Here is a 12,292-nt window from a genome sequence, read left to right on the forward strand (position 1 = left end):
ATGTCAAGTTTTTTATTTAAAAAATTAACAAAAAGTTACATCCGAAATTTTAAAAAAATAACTAAATTAATGCCTTTTTAGTTTTAAAATGTTATGTCCAAATCTATTAACTATTCAATCTATTAAAAATAAAAATTTAGTTAACTGAAAGTTATATTTTTAAATATAAGAAACTTGAGAAATGAAAATTTTAATATTTTTTTCAAAATCTAAATATCCGAACCAGATCCGAAATAACCGAATCCGAACTAAAAATATCCGAACCCGACACGAAGTATAGAAATACCCGAACGGGTTCTACACCTCTATACCGAAATATCCGAAAATCCGAAATACCTGACCCGAACCCGAACGGGTACCCAAGGCTAAACTAAATCGATAATTATTATCTCCTAGCTATATATGAGCTTAACGAAATCGACAATAGTTTTGGGCTTGTCTACATAAGCGATTGATTAAAATAAATGAAAAAGAAAAATTCAAAAAAACCATCCAATAGAATTATAACGTTTTTCCTGAGAATTTCTATATGAGTGTCACCTCAGCAAAAATTACTAAAGTGACTTATATTTTAATGTATAGGGGGATTTGTTTGCTGCACTACAAGAAAAGAAAGTAAATAAACTAATTAGTTAAATATTTAAAAGAACTAATACGCAAAAAAAAAAAACATTATCTCAATTTCAAAAATTTATCTAAAGCTACTCATTTGTGAATGTTCCACATTTTAGGTTTCGAGTTCGACCCTTAAAGGAATCTACAATTCAAGCGCATGTTTACATAACAGAGCAGCCATTAGGGTTCTCGTCGCTGAACATTCCAGGAGGCGTGTTCATGTTTTGATACGAGTACGGCACATAACTTTCACTCGAGTAATTGTATCCTGAACCTGGATAAGTCTGACCTCCCATCGGATAAGTCTGACCTTCAATCGAATAACTCTGTCCGTACACGTGTCCTTCTTGCCAATACATTGGAGCCGTCGGATATGAGTATCCATAATAATCCATTTTATTCACCATTGCCACCGGCGCAACTCCTCCTCCTACGCCGCCACCTTCCTTCTTCTCACCGTCTCCGGCCATGTCTTAATTCTAAATCTTGCCCAAAGATAAACTAAATCGATAAAATTTAATGATTTCAACTTGCGCAAGTAATCCATATTGTGAATAAATGATTTGCATATTTAATGATTTTAACTTGCGCAAGTAATCCATATTAGAAAGGTAAGTTATTAAAAACAAACAACCTAATTAGGAAGGGTGGACACTTTACCCGATATCCGAAGTGACACCCGAACCCGAATGGATATTGAATAAGGAGAGATTGGATACCCGAACCCGAACGGATAATATCCGAACCCGAATGGATATCCGAAGATAACCGAACATATGTATAATTAACCTTATAATTCTAGTTTACATCTCTCATTTTATATAAAATATTTATATTGATACTACACATACTTTAAGTTCATATGATATACATACAATTACGAAAAAAATGATTTGCTACTCACTTAAAATGCATGTCAAGTTTTTTATTTAAAAAATTAACAAAAAGTTACATCCGAAATTTAAAAAAAATAACTAAATTAATGCCTTTTATAGGTGATCATCGGTGAGGCGATGGAGAAGAGAGGAAGGAGCCACCAGCTTAACCATTGCTGCATCATTGAGGAAGAGGTAGTCGGGTTTACAGTACGTAGGGATAGGATCCTGTCTCTGATCTGTCTGTCAATCTTGCGGATTAGTACATCTGAAGAGGAGAAGATGTTTCCGTGTAGTCTGCTATTTCTTTCTGACCAAGACCAATACAAGCACGCTTGCCAGCATAATAAGGAGAGAATACCATGTGGTGGTCGTCTGTTAACCGCCTGCAGCTGCAACAAGACCCGGCTCCAAGCTCGTTCACCTTGGATCCCACAGCGCCGAATCAGTTCACTCCATATTGCCCAAGTGTAATCACATTCAAAAAAAGATGGTTGCGGCTTTCATTACTGTGATTACAGAGCAGACAGACCGGCGAAGTGGTGAGACCCCAACCAATTATTCTGTCTCTCGTAGGGTAACGATCCAAAACAAACAACCAGGAGAGAAAGTAGTTAATTATTTGATTTGTTTAAAGTCAACTTTTCTTGCTGACAAAAAAAAGTCAACTTTTCTTATATCCGTACATCCGTACCGCGGTGCTATCCGTACCTGCTAATAATAGTCGAAACGTAAAAGATTTGATATCCTTAAATGCGTGATAGTAGATGAAAGAAACTTAAGTAAGACCATTTGTCCGCTTGCGGTACTAAACGATATAGTAAAACAAGGTATGATACCCATGACCTCGTAGTCCAGTGGTATCCTCCTTGGGGAGGGGAGGTGACCGGTTCGACTCGCGGGGAGGGGGAGGCGTGTCCAGGGCCCGTAAGAAGGTACAGACAAAGGCTGACGCCGGACCTAGGTGGTGGGCCGCAGGGTCAACACCTGGTTTAAAAAAAAAAAAAAAAAAAAAACAAAGTATGATGGTGGAAGCCATTAAAACATCTACAGTGGAAATTTAATCTAAATATTAATTACTTAATTAAAATTTAATGTTTAAATAAATTTTGAATCATTTATAGGCATACATGTATCAAAATAATTTCTTATGAATATCTCAAAGTTTTTTACTTGGGAAACTCTTCTGATTTTCTTTTATTTTCTATTTTCCTTATTTTTATTGAAAAATACCTATAACTATCTAGCAATAATATAATTATACAAAAGGAACATCCACTACTTTAATGTCATAAAATCTTAATTATCCTTTGCTTGTTGCTGAATCTGCAAAAAAGGCGGAGGGTTAAAAATCTGCATTTTTCTATTTTACAGTTTTGTTAGAATGAGAATTATATCAATGAAACTTCAAATAAGAAACAAGTGCGTATAAGCTTGTCTGATATATGAAAATTTAAAATAATGACTTACTTTTATCTATTTGTAAGTTATATTTTAAGGGTTTTAATTTAAATAAAAAACATAGTGTAGTTTTTCTGAAAACTATGGATTAAAACCACTATCTCACAAATAAGAAAGAAGCATACGTGTTCTTTGGTAAAAATCAATTCGTGGAGAAGCATACGTGTTGGTAAATAAAATGGGAGTAATCATACTTCCTTAGTTCCTTCAGTACTAAAACAGTAAGAACAAAACAACTGGAGAATTCATACCCTAGTCCACACTCCACACGCGCTCCGATCTCAGGATGAAGCTCCTCATCCTAAACTATTCACACGATGAATATCCGCTATGAGATGATCAATATCTAACTCATGTCATCATGTGACCTTTTACCACTTCCCCCAAATGCTTGAAACTTTACCATTTCATACATGTTCAAAAGAAAGACCATCTCTTGATCACAGAGATGAAAACATAATAAGAAGATTGAAACTTTACCAATATCTTAGTAAAAAAAAGATTGTTCATTATCCTTCTAGAGAACAAATCTAGACTATCCTACTTTCTCCGATTATTTCATACGTTACAAAACATTCCGGACCAATGAGAAACCTCAGAAACTTATATATGTACCTTTCATCCCGAACAATCAAAATTGATTTAAAAACAAAACTAATCCTATAATGTTTAGGATAATTAATTTTCCCTTAATCGTTTTCGCCTTCTTGCTCTCAAATGTCGCATTAACCAAAAAATGTTCAACATCCACTGTTAGAGCTGATATTTTTCGGAACGGTAGTTGATTAACGCTGATTGTTATTAGTATTAACCATATTAATTCATTACTTAAGTTTTTCCTGATTATTAAACCAATGTCAACATACTTTAGTTTTTCCATAACTGCAAACCCATTCAATAAAGTTTTTTTTTTTGAAGAAAGGCTTAACACATCAATAAAGTTAGGATAACAAAAATTCAAAATCAAGCAAAAGAGATAGAAAGCCACTGACCTCTCCCATTCTTGGTTGAAGATATAAAGATATACTTTTTAATACTAATCAAAGGATTATGTAATGTTTGAACGAGAAGCAGTGGAAGCAAATGTGTATATATAGAGAAGAGGGGGTTTGGTGTGTGCGTGGAGGTTGTTATAATATTATTTGATAGTTCAATTTACTGAATATTATAAGGTTTCATGTATATATCTGATATTAATGTGTGTATTTGTTTATGGGTGAGGTCAGCGAGAGTGGGCGTTTGACACCGGTTCAACACAAGTGATGGTACGAGACACGAAGGCACCTAGTTTCTGAAGAGACATTAACTAATTAGAGAAAAAAAAACAAATTTAGGTTTCACGAAATATTAATTTATTAGTCATGTCCTCTATTGCTTCTGGAAACAAAAAGGGTGTCATTTCTCAGCTTTGACTACTACATGACTAGAGTCTAGATTAGCTGAATCTGAATCAATAGTACAAGGTAAAAATATATATACACAGTCAACCAATGTTACACAAATTTACAAACTACCTTAAGAAACAAACTTCAGTTTCGAAAATACGGTCTTAAATGCGAACTAATCACAGAAGCAATGTATATGCTGTTTCTAGCCGTCTGAAGTATCGCGGTCATTTTGTTATTTTGTTAACAGTTAAATTATACTAATATATTCAAATCATAAAAACAAGTTCACCAATAGCATAAACATATTATAATTCATGTGGAAACAAGAGAGGAGTTGTTATACGAGCAATACATTTTTTTTATATGATATATCATCAAAATATATCTACAGTATAAACTATCTAAATTAATCTAATATAAAAACGATAATTTAGAGAGTTGCAATTCATAAACGAATTATTGAACCAAATTAATTAATATACGTTGCATAAAGGCTAAATTAAAGCAATATGTTTTTGTTTTCTTCATCATTAGCATACTTTAAAGATGGTACTCCAGTGATCGATTCTTCAAATTGTTTTGTCCTGTCTATTCTAAGTGAAGTTGGTGGAACCTCTCTTTTTATGTTTTCTGTTATTATAAATTTTAACTAGCCACACATTCAATTTTTGAGGTATTTTAAATTTTTCAAAATATATACAGTTATTTTAGAATGTACATATAATATCCTTTGCACATTAGTTTGTAAAATTTACAGAAAATCAAATACTTTTACCACTTCAAACGTTTACGTTACTTATATAATAACATAATCGTATACTGTAAATTCATTTCATTTCTTTAATATTTTTACTACTTTTTCTAATATATATGTGATGCTTAAAATATATGAGTGATATTTTGGAATAGGCTCATTTAACTCAATATCAGATTTATATTTTACAACAGAAGAAGAAACAAACAATCGCACATGGTTGTAATTTGTCTAGTAGTTTGACCTATTTGTATACTTGGTACTATTACATAAAGAATTCTAGATATGTGTGTGTAACATGCATATATTTGTAAATTACCAAAAAGAATGTGCATGCATTGTTATTTTTTTACTAAACAAGAATGCGCATGAATTGATATCTCTTTATATGCACATTTCAACGAAAAATTCATATATATATATATATATCAGTATTATTAAGAATGTAATCTCCACGTTTTGTTTTCATATAAGGAGATATTAATTCATTTCACCTGCCCAATACGTATACACTACTTTACTCAATTCGTACACCACTAATATCATATATAATTAATGTTTTAATTCTTACAAAATAATTAGTTTGGTCCATCGCAGAGCAATTATTGATTTTAATTAAATCACTTGGATTTGTATCTTACCTCCATAGAATGATGGAAGCAGCTAAGAACTACATAGAAAGCTTTTAGTCAAAAAAAAAAGAAGAAGCTAAGAACTACATATACAATTTAAAAAAAAAAACGTGGGCAGCTAATATAGACAAAGACACGAGGAACAGCCATATTAACTTTTTGAATTCTGCGAGCAAACCTAAAAAGTAAGTTAATATGATTGTTTCAACTGGAACAACTGTAAAAAGAACAAGATGAGAAATGGTGAAAAAAATGTCTCAAAGAGTTGCGTAGTTCCGTTCCGTTCCGTTCCTCCTTCTCGATCGGGTCCATTTTTTCAACATCAGGTTTTATTGTGTTTTGTTGAATTTTTCATAAGATCCAAAAAATGACGTAATCTCTGAGGTGGGCACATAATTAGATATAGAGTTTGATTGATAACTTCTTTTTTTCTTCGACTACTACATAAACTTTTCTACTTCATAAAGTTAACGATTAACAATATCAAACGTGATATTATGTTTGTATTTGAATCCCCTGTTGGTGTTTTGTAACATGGAGTTTAAGCTTCAACATCTCAATGTGGGTCAAATACGATTGCCACAGTTCTTTTATAAGAATTTAAATGTTGGAAATGGTTAACTAAGCTTAACATGAATTCGAGTACACTTATTACGGTACAAAATAATGCTCGTCTCTCACTTTTTAGATAACTAAAACTTGTGAATCACTCATTTTGCTGAGAAACAAGTGGAAACAAACAAATAAAAAATGAAAAATTCTCGGCCATAATCGCATAGGAACAAATATTGTGGTTCACCATTTCTCAGGATATTTTGGTCATTACTTAGTACAATAATATCCTAAGAAGTAAGAACTGGTAAACCAAATAGAAAACATAATGAAACTGATTGTTAATAAAACCAAACACTAAACCGAGCATATTAAGAGTACATCACGACAGGTTGAAAATTTCAATTTAATAATTGTTGGGCCCACTCGTAAGCAGAACCCTCCAAAAATAGGCGTATGCCACTTAGCATGGAGAGCACACGGTATTCTTTAGTAAAAGGCGAAAGAATAGTTCGCTTTGTGCTCACCACATGGCTGCGTGATTAGATAAGAGAGAAGGAGACCTGTATTTATACTGCAAGTTCTGTTGCGTATTTATAACAGTTTTCCGATGTGGGACTCTTTAACGAAAAGCGCTACTGATTTAATAATACTCTTCGCGGGCTTACATCGGCCTGAAATAATATTTGGGCTTTAAAACTCAAAAGATGGGCCTCACGTCAGTCCTCTTGGTTTCATTCAAACCCGCCAAAATTAGGTTTATTTATAAATGAAAAGTGAGACTCCTCTAGGGCTCCTCTTCCGCCTCGTCGTCTCCAGCTTCTCCTCGTGTAGTTTTCTACTCTAAATCGTAAGTTTTTTTTCTTTCATAAATCCATTTTAGATTCTTACGATTATCCATAGCAAATTGATGATTCAATTTTCACTTAATTTCTGCAAACTTAGGAGTATATAAAAGATGGGAAGATGCCCTACTAGGAAGGTGAAGAAGAGGCGTTTGTCACACAAGACAGCTCGTCGTGACAAATTCGAAGTCAAAGGAGACGATTTAGTGTACACTGAGCTGCGCAAACCAGAGACGGAGACAAAGCCTTTGGAGCTTAGCGAGGACTTGCCTGGAATGGGACAGTTCTACTGCTTACACTGCGAGTATGTTTTCTTGTCTTTGTGTTCCATATTGTTCATTTTTTTTGTTTGAATCAGTTAAGTGTGTTTCTATTATTCAATTGTTTTCTTTGGTCTTGTCTCTATGTTTCAGTCGGTACTTCTGTAATGTGTCGGTGAGAGATGATCATTTTAAGACGAAGAAACACAAGAAGCGGTAAGTGAGACGCTCTTCTTCAAGCTGAAAATACTCTTGAGCAGTTGCTATTTTTAAACACCTTTCATTGATTATATTGTTTGATCTGCTTGTTGTTTGCCTGAATTGAGAGTTATGAATGGTTTGAATTGAGAATGAGTGATGTGGTTTTGAATCACTTGCGTGTGTGTGCCTGTATTTGATTTCTCCATTTGTATGGTTGCAGTGTGAAGTTAATGAATGGACCTGCGCCACACTCACAACTCGATGCTGATTTGGCCGCTGGAATGGGAATGCCAGACAATGGTCCAAAGCTCATGGCTGCTTGAGTTTTTTAAGTCTTTTTTTTTTCTTTCTTTCTTAATAGTTCACAGTTAATGGAACCTGTGGATTGTTGTTGTAAGATGGTCCTTAGTACAACTCCTAAGTTAATGATATAAGTTTTTTTTCTGATTGACTAACAATGATATAAGTTAAAAGTTAGCAAACGTTAAAGAGCTAATGGCCAATGGCGAGATTATTTGCAACTTCACAAGAAAGGCTTGTAGATTGATCATGGATTAGTGAATATTACAGAGGCGAGCAATTAGATCAGATCACAGTAATAATGCTATACCATCAAATCTGAAACGTTGTTACAAAATACGTAAAAAATAACATGTTCTAGTGTTTGATGGTGATGTTTGTTGGAATCATACAATAAAGAATCTAATGATAAGGATTATATTCTTGAGGTTTAGGAGAAATCTTCATAGAATCAAATAAGAAAAAAAACATCTAAAAGACTTTATTGATCAAAGATTGCATTACAAGAAATAGGTGTTGTCTAAATGGAAAAGAGAGATCCCTTGCTAAAAAGTAGGTAGCTCCTTATTTATACAAGAAATATATCTAGGATTTCATAATAAAATGAGTTTAATTCCTTGTCTAATGAGCCTTGAGAGATGATGTAAATCCACCCCAACACTAGTAAGTACTAATAACCTGCGAGCCTTGTTCCACAACTTTTCCATCATCATTCACCACGATAACATGCACGTTTCTAGGGCCGGTTTAGATAGAGGGCGAGCGGTGCGACCGCTCCGGGCCCAATCCGTTATCCCTATATTTCTTAATAGATAAGGACTCAATTTTTTAAAAATATACATGTATTTTTATATTAAAAATAAGAAAAGGGGTCTAAATTTTTTTAATATGAAAGTATTTTTTTATTTCCATAGATTTAGTTTTCAAAATACTTTTGGTATTTTGAAAAAAACCATATATCTATCAGATTTTTTTATTATTATTTTAGAAATTTAATTTTTTTTTGCCCCAAAGTCCGATTGAGCCAGCCCTATGTACCTCAACGTAGCAAGCTTATGAGCCACCACGACTCCACCATAGACGTTCTACCAGAGCAAGCCTGGTCCAACGCTTCTTGCACTGACCTCTCTGACACTGCATCAAGAGCGCTTGTGCACTCATGCCCTCCTCACGAGTGCACGTGCGATAGCTATCCTCTGTTTCTGTCCTCCTGAGAATTGAACACCTCTCTCTCCTACATATGTTTTGTAACCGTCGGGTAGTGTGCGGATATGAACTTGTGGGCGTTGGCTAGGGTCGCAGCTTGTATGATCTCTGCTTCGGTGGCACATTCGTGTCCGTATCGTGGTTCCGAATAAGCACGGTTCTTGAGGTACTAAAGTCTTGCCAGCTCTAGCACAGTCAGAAACAAATTAAAGGCCGAACAATAAATGGGCCTAACAAAAGATAATTATCTAAAGGCCCATAAATCATTAGATGGGCTTTAACAAAAGAGAATTAAAGGCTCAGAAAGGCGCCACAGCCACAACACAAGGCCTTAAGAGTTAAGAATCTTCTTCTTCGTCTGCATCTCTGATTCTAGAGAACGCTTCGGCGACGAGAAGATCTACGATTTTGAGCCGTAAACAATGGCGTCTGGAGTCGTCGGAGGAGGCGGATCCTTATCGGAGGTATACAGCAGCGCGAAAAGGATCCTCCTCAGGGCTCGCGACGGGATCGAGAGGCTGGAGAGGTTCGAATCCGCTTCTCTCGTGGATTCTTCCGATCTCACCTCCTCCGTGAAACGTGACATCACCGAGGTTCAGTCTCTATGCTCCAGCATGGATGGTCTATGGCGCTCAATCTCCGTTAAATCACAGCGCGATCTCTGGCGAAGGTGAGCAATCCCTGATTTCAAAATTCTTCGACTTACAAGAAATCGAATCTCGAGATTCATATGAGTTATCGGAGAATCTTAGATCGAGGACTTTGCATTAACGAATTAGTCATTGGTGATCTTGAGATGATCAAATTAACGTTAGAGTTAGTTTTCATTAGATTCCTTTCTATGCTTTGTTAATCTATGCAGAAAGACTGAACAAGTTGGGGAAGAAGCTGAGTATTTGAACAAAAGTCTGGAGAAATACATGTGGAGGAATCAGAGGAAGATGACTGAAGCGAAAGAGAGAGCCGATTTGTTGAACAGAGGGAGCGGAGAAGGAGCACACATCTTGCAGATATTTGATGACGAGGCTCAAGCGATGAACTCTGTGAAGAACTCAAAGAGGTTGCTAGAAGATTCGTTTTCAAGTGGAGTTGCTATCCTCGCCAAGTATGCTGAGCAAAGGGATCGTTTGAAGGTAACTCCTCTAACCAAATCCTTAAATAATCTGCATGCCATTAACATTGTGTGTTTTGGAATATGCAGAGGGCACAGCGTAAAGCTTTGGATGTTCTGAACACAGTAGGGCTATCCAACTCTGTGCTCAGGCTCATCGAGAGGCGCAATCGTGTTGACACCTGGATCAAGTACGCCGGTATGATCGCTACAATTGTCATCTTGTATCTGTTCATTAAATGGACTCGCTGAATCTAAGGAAATTGGAACGATGTAGTTACAGAGATTGTATGTAGAAGGGAGTTATCTGACTTGATCTTAGTTCTTGTGTGCGGGGTAAAGGATGCATTTTTTTTTTGTTTTGTTTATGACTTTTGACTTGCAAGACATTTCCTGCATCTTATATATTCATCAAAGTTTGAGTTTGTCAAAATATGTCTCCATTTACTTTGCTTATTCATTGATAAGCCATTTTCTTACCAATGAGAGATTCTACAGCCAACAGACGTAATGGATTGTGTATCTATTGGTTAAGTGGCTAGAACAGAAAGAGGCAAGCTGGCTGTGAGAATGAACTGGTTTGATACCAACGAGAGATTCTAACACCTATTATGACAGCAAGCTTACCATCATTAGCCTCTATTTTGGGTTTTTATTTTAGACGTTTTTCATTTCGATGTTAGTGTGGATTTTTATTTCATTAACTGAATAAAGGGGCAAACCAAAGTTCTATAATTTTTTTTGAAAGTTCAAGTATCATACACATTTTGCCCAAACTTTTGCCCATATGTACAAAGATTTTTATGATCATTGTAGTTATGCCGAGACTTTTGAACATATGAATAATTTAACTTTAGGTCATTATTCCTAAATTGACTCACCTTCAGCTCTGTTATCATGCTGATCTCTCTTGCCATTCATGGTAACTGCAAATAGTCAAAGTTCAAACATTACAACAGTCTCCTTAATAAACCTTAGTTTTTTTATTTACTAGACTATTTACTTTACTAGGTGCATAGTCTCCGCGCAAGCGCGGAGTCGACTACATTATAGGTGTATTGTATAGTTTTGTTTACGGGATTTTATTATTTTTTGTCTATAATGTGATTGATGGGACTTTGGATATTACATAGGTTGATGAATTTGATATAAGAAATTGATATTTTTATATCTTATATGTTCAAAGTTGAGGATGATGGAACTTGTTAGTGTTTACTTAGGTAGTTGTTTGTATATAAATCAAATAGTGCATGAAAAAAGATAATAAATTTGGATTTAAAATGTTAGGGTTTCAAAATAACTGAGCCTTGAATCTGTGGTTTAGTCTAATACTGAAAAAACTGTTAGGACTTCAACTCCTTTTTTTCTCTATGTCGGGAATGTGGGCACTAATTTCCCGATTCATGTAGGTAAAATTGTTTCTTAGTTTGTGAGATTGAAAAGCGTAGATTGATTTTAGGCATGATTGATGAGAGGTTTACTTGCATCAGCTTCGTCTGTCGTGGGTGTTAGGTTTCGTCGGCGCCAGATGTTAGACATGCAGGAGAGAAGATCTGAATATGTTAATTTCGTGTTTTGTTTTTTCTTCTCTCGTGTTTTGTGGGTTCCACTCTTTGCTCAGGTTGTACAAAAGATGAAGTCTGGCTAGGCCGTCTCACTTCTCTGAAGTATTCCCTTGATTAAGTACCTCCCACCAACATCTATCTTCTGATTCTGTCTTGAAGTCGAGGAGCTTCCAGAAAAATTAGCTTCCATCTGCTGTTCCGCTTGGAATGGAGAGTTCTGAAATGCCGCATAAAAAACATATTGGCAAATAACTAATGATTGTCAACAACTATCACTATACTAAATAGAAAATAAATCAAGGTTTTTTGTTCTGCACAAACTAAAATCTTACAACAGGGTTGTCACGGTCTTTTTCAGGAGCAAGATCTTTTTCTTCCCAGAAACCATAGTCAATGCAATTCTTGGGAGAGAGCTATCCATGACAGAGGCTAAAGTTGCGTAGATGAAAAAATAGATCAGAAACACAGTAGATTTTTTCAGATAAGGAAAATATGGGATAAGTTGTTGACTAATTACCAGTTTCAGT

At 35.1% G+C, this 12,292-nt stretch overlaps 2 protein-coding genes across 2 annotated transcripts; both read left to right on the plus strand.

Annotated features, from left to right (window-relative positions):
• Positions 1–6,919: 6,919 nt before the first annotated feature.
• On the plus strand, positions 6,920–8,038 carry LOC106340029 (zinc finger protein 593 homolog). Its single transcript, XM_013778898.1, has 4 exons — positions 6,920–7,127; positions 7,223–7,426; positions 7,536–7,598; positions 7,804–8,038. The coding sequence occupies exons 2-4, from the start codon at positions 7,236–7,238 to the stop codon at positions 7,904–7,906; spliced, it is 357 nt and encodes a 118-aa protein (XP_013634352.1). The 5' UTR covers positions 6,920–7,127; positions 7,223–7,235; the 3' UTR covers positions 7,907–8,038.
• A 1,379-nt stretch (positions 8,039–9,417) lies between these two features.
• On the plus strand, positions 9,418–10,601 carry LOC106339472 (membrin-11). Its single transcript, XM_013778292.1, has 3 exons — positions 9,418–9,759; positions 9,952–10,222; positions 10,291–10,601. The coding sequence occupies exons 1-3, from the start codon at positions 9,512–9,514 to the stop codon at positions 10,450–10,452; spliced, it is 681 nt and encodes a 226-aa protein (XP_013633746.1). The 5' UTR covers positions 9,418–9,511; the 3' UTR covers positions 10,453–10,601.
• Positions 10,602–12,292: the final 1,691 nt, after the last annotated feature.

The sequence above is a fragment of the Brassica oleracea genome, chromosome C4 (genome assembly GCF_000695525.1).
Source record: "Brassica oleracea var. oleracea cultivar TO1000 chromosome C4, BOL, whole genome shotgun sequence".
NCBI lineage: Eukaryota > Viridiplantae > Streptophyta > Magnoliopsida > Brassicales > Brassicaceae > Brassica > Brassica oleracea.

Coding starts and splice junctions, on each gene's coding strand:
- LOC106339472 (XM_013778292.1), top strand. CDS start 9,512: ATGGCGTCTGGAGTCGTCGGAGGAGGCGGATCCTTATCGGAGGTATAC. Junction 9,760..9,951: donor CAGCGCGATCTCTGGCGAAG/GTGAGCAATCCC, acceptor TAATCTATGCAG/AAAGACTGAACAAGTTGGGG. Junction 10,223..10,290: donor AGCAAAGGGATCGTTTGAAG/GTAACTCCTCTA, acceptor TGGAATATGCAG/AGGGCACAGCGTAAAGCTTT.
- LOC106340029 (XM_013778898.1), top strand. CDS start 7,236: ATGGGAAGATGCCCTACTAGGAAGGTGAAGAAGAGGCGTTTGTCACAC. Junction 7,427..7,535: donor TTCTACTGCTTACACTGCGA/GTATGTTTTCTT, acceptor TCTATGTTTCAG/TCGGTACTTCTGTAATGTGT. Junction 7,599..7,803: donor ACGAAGAAACACAAGAAGCG/GTAAGTGAGACG, acceptor GTATGGTTGCAG/TGTGAAGTTAATGAATGGAC.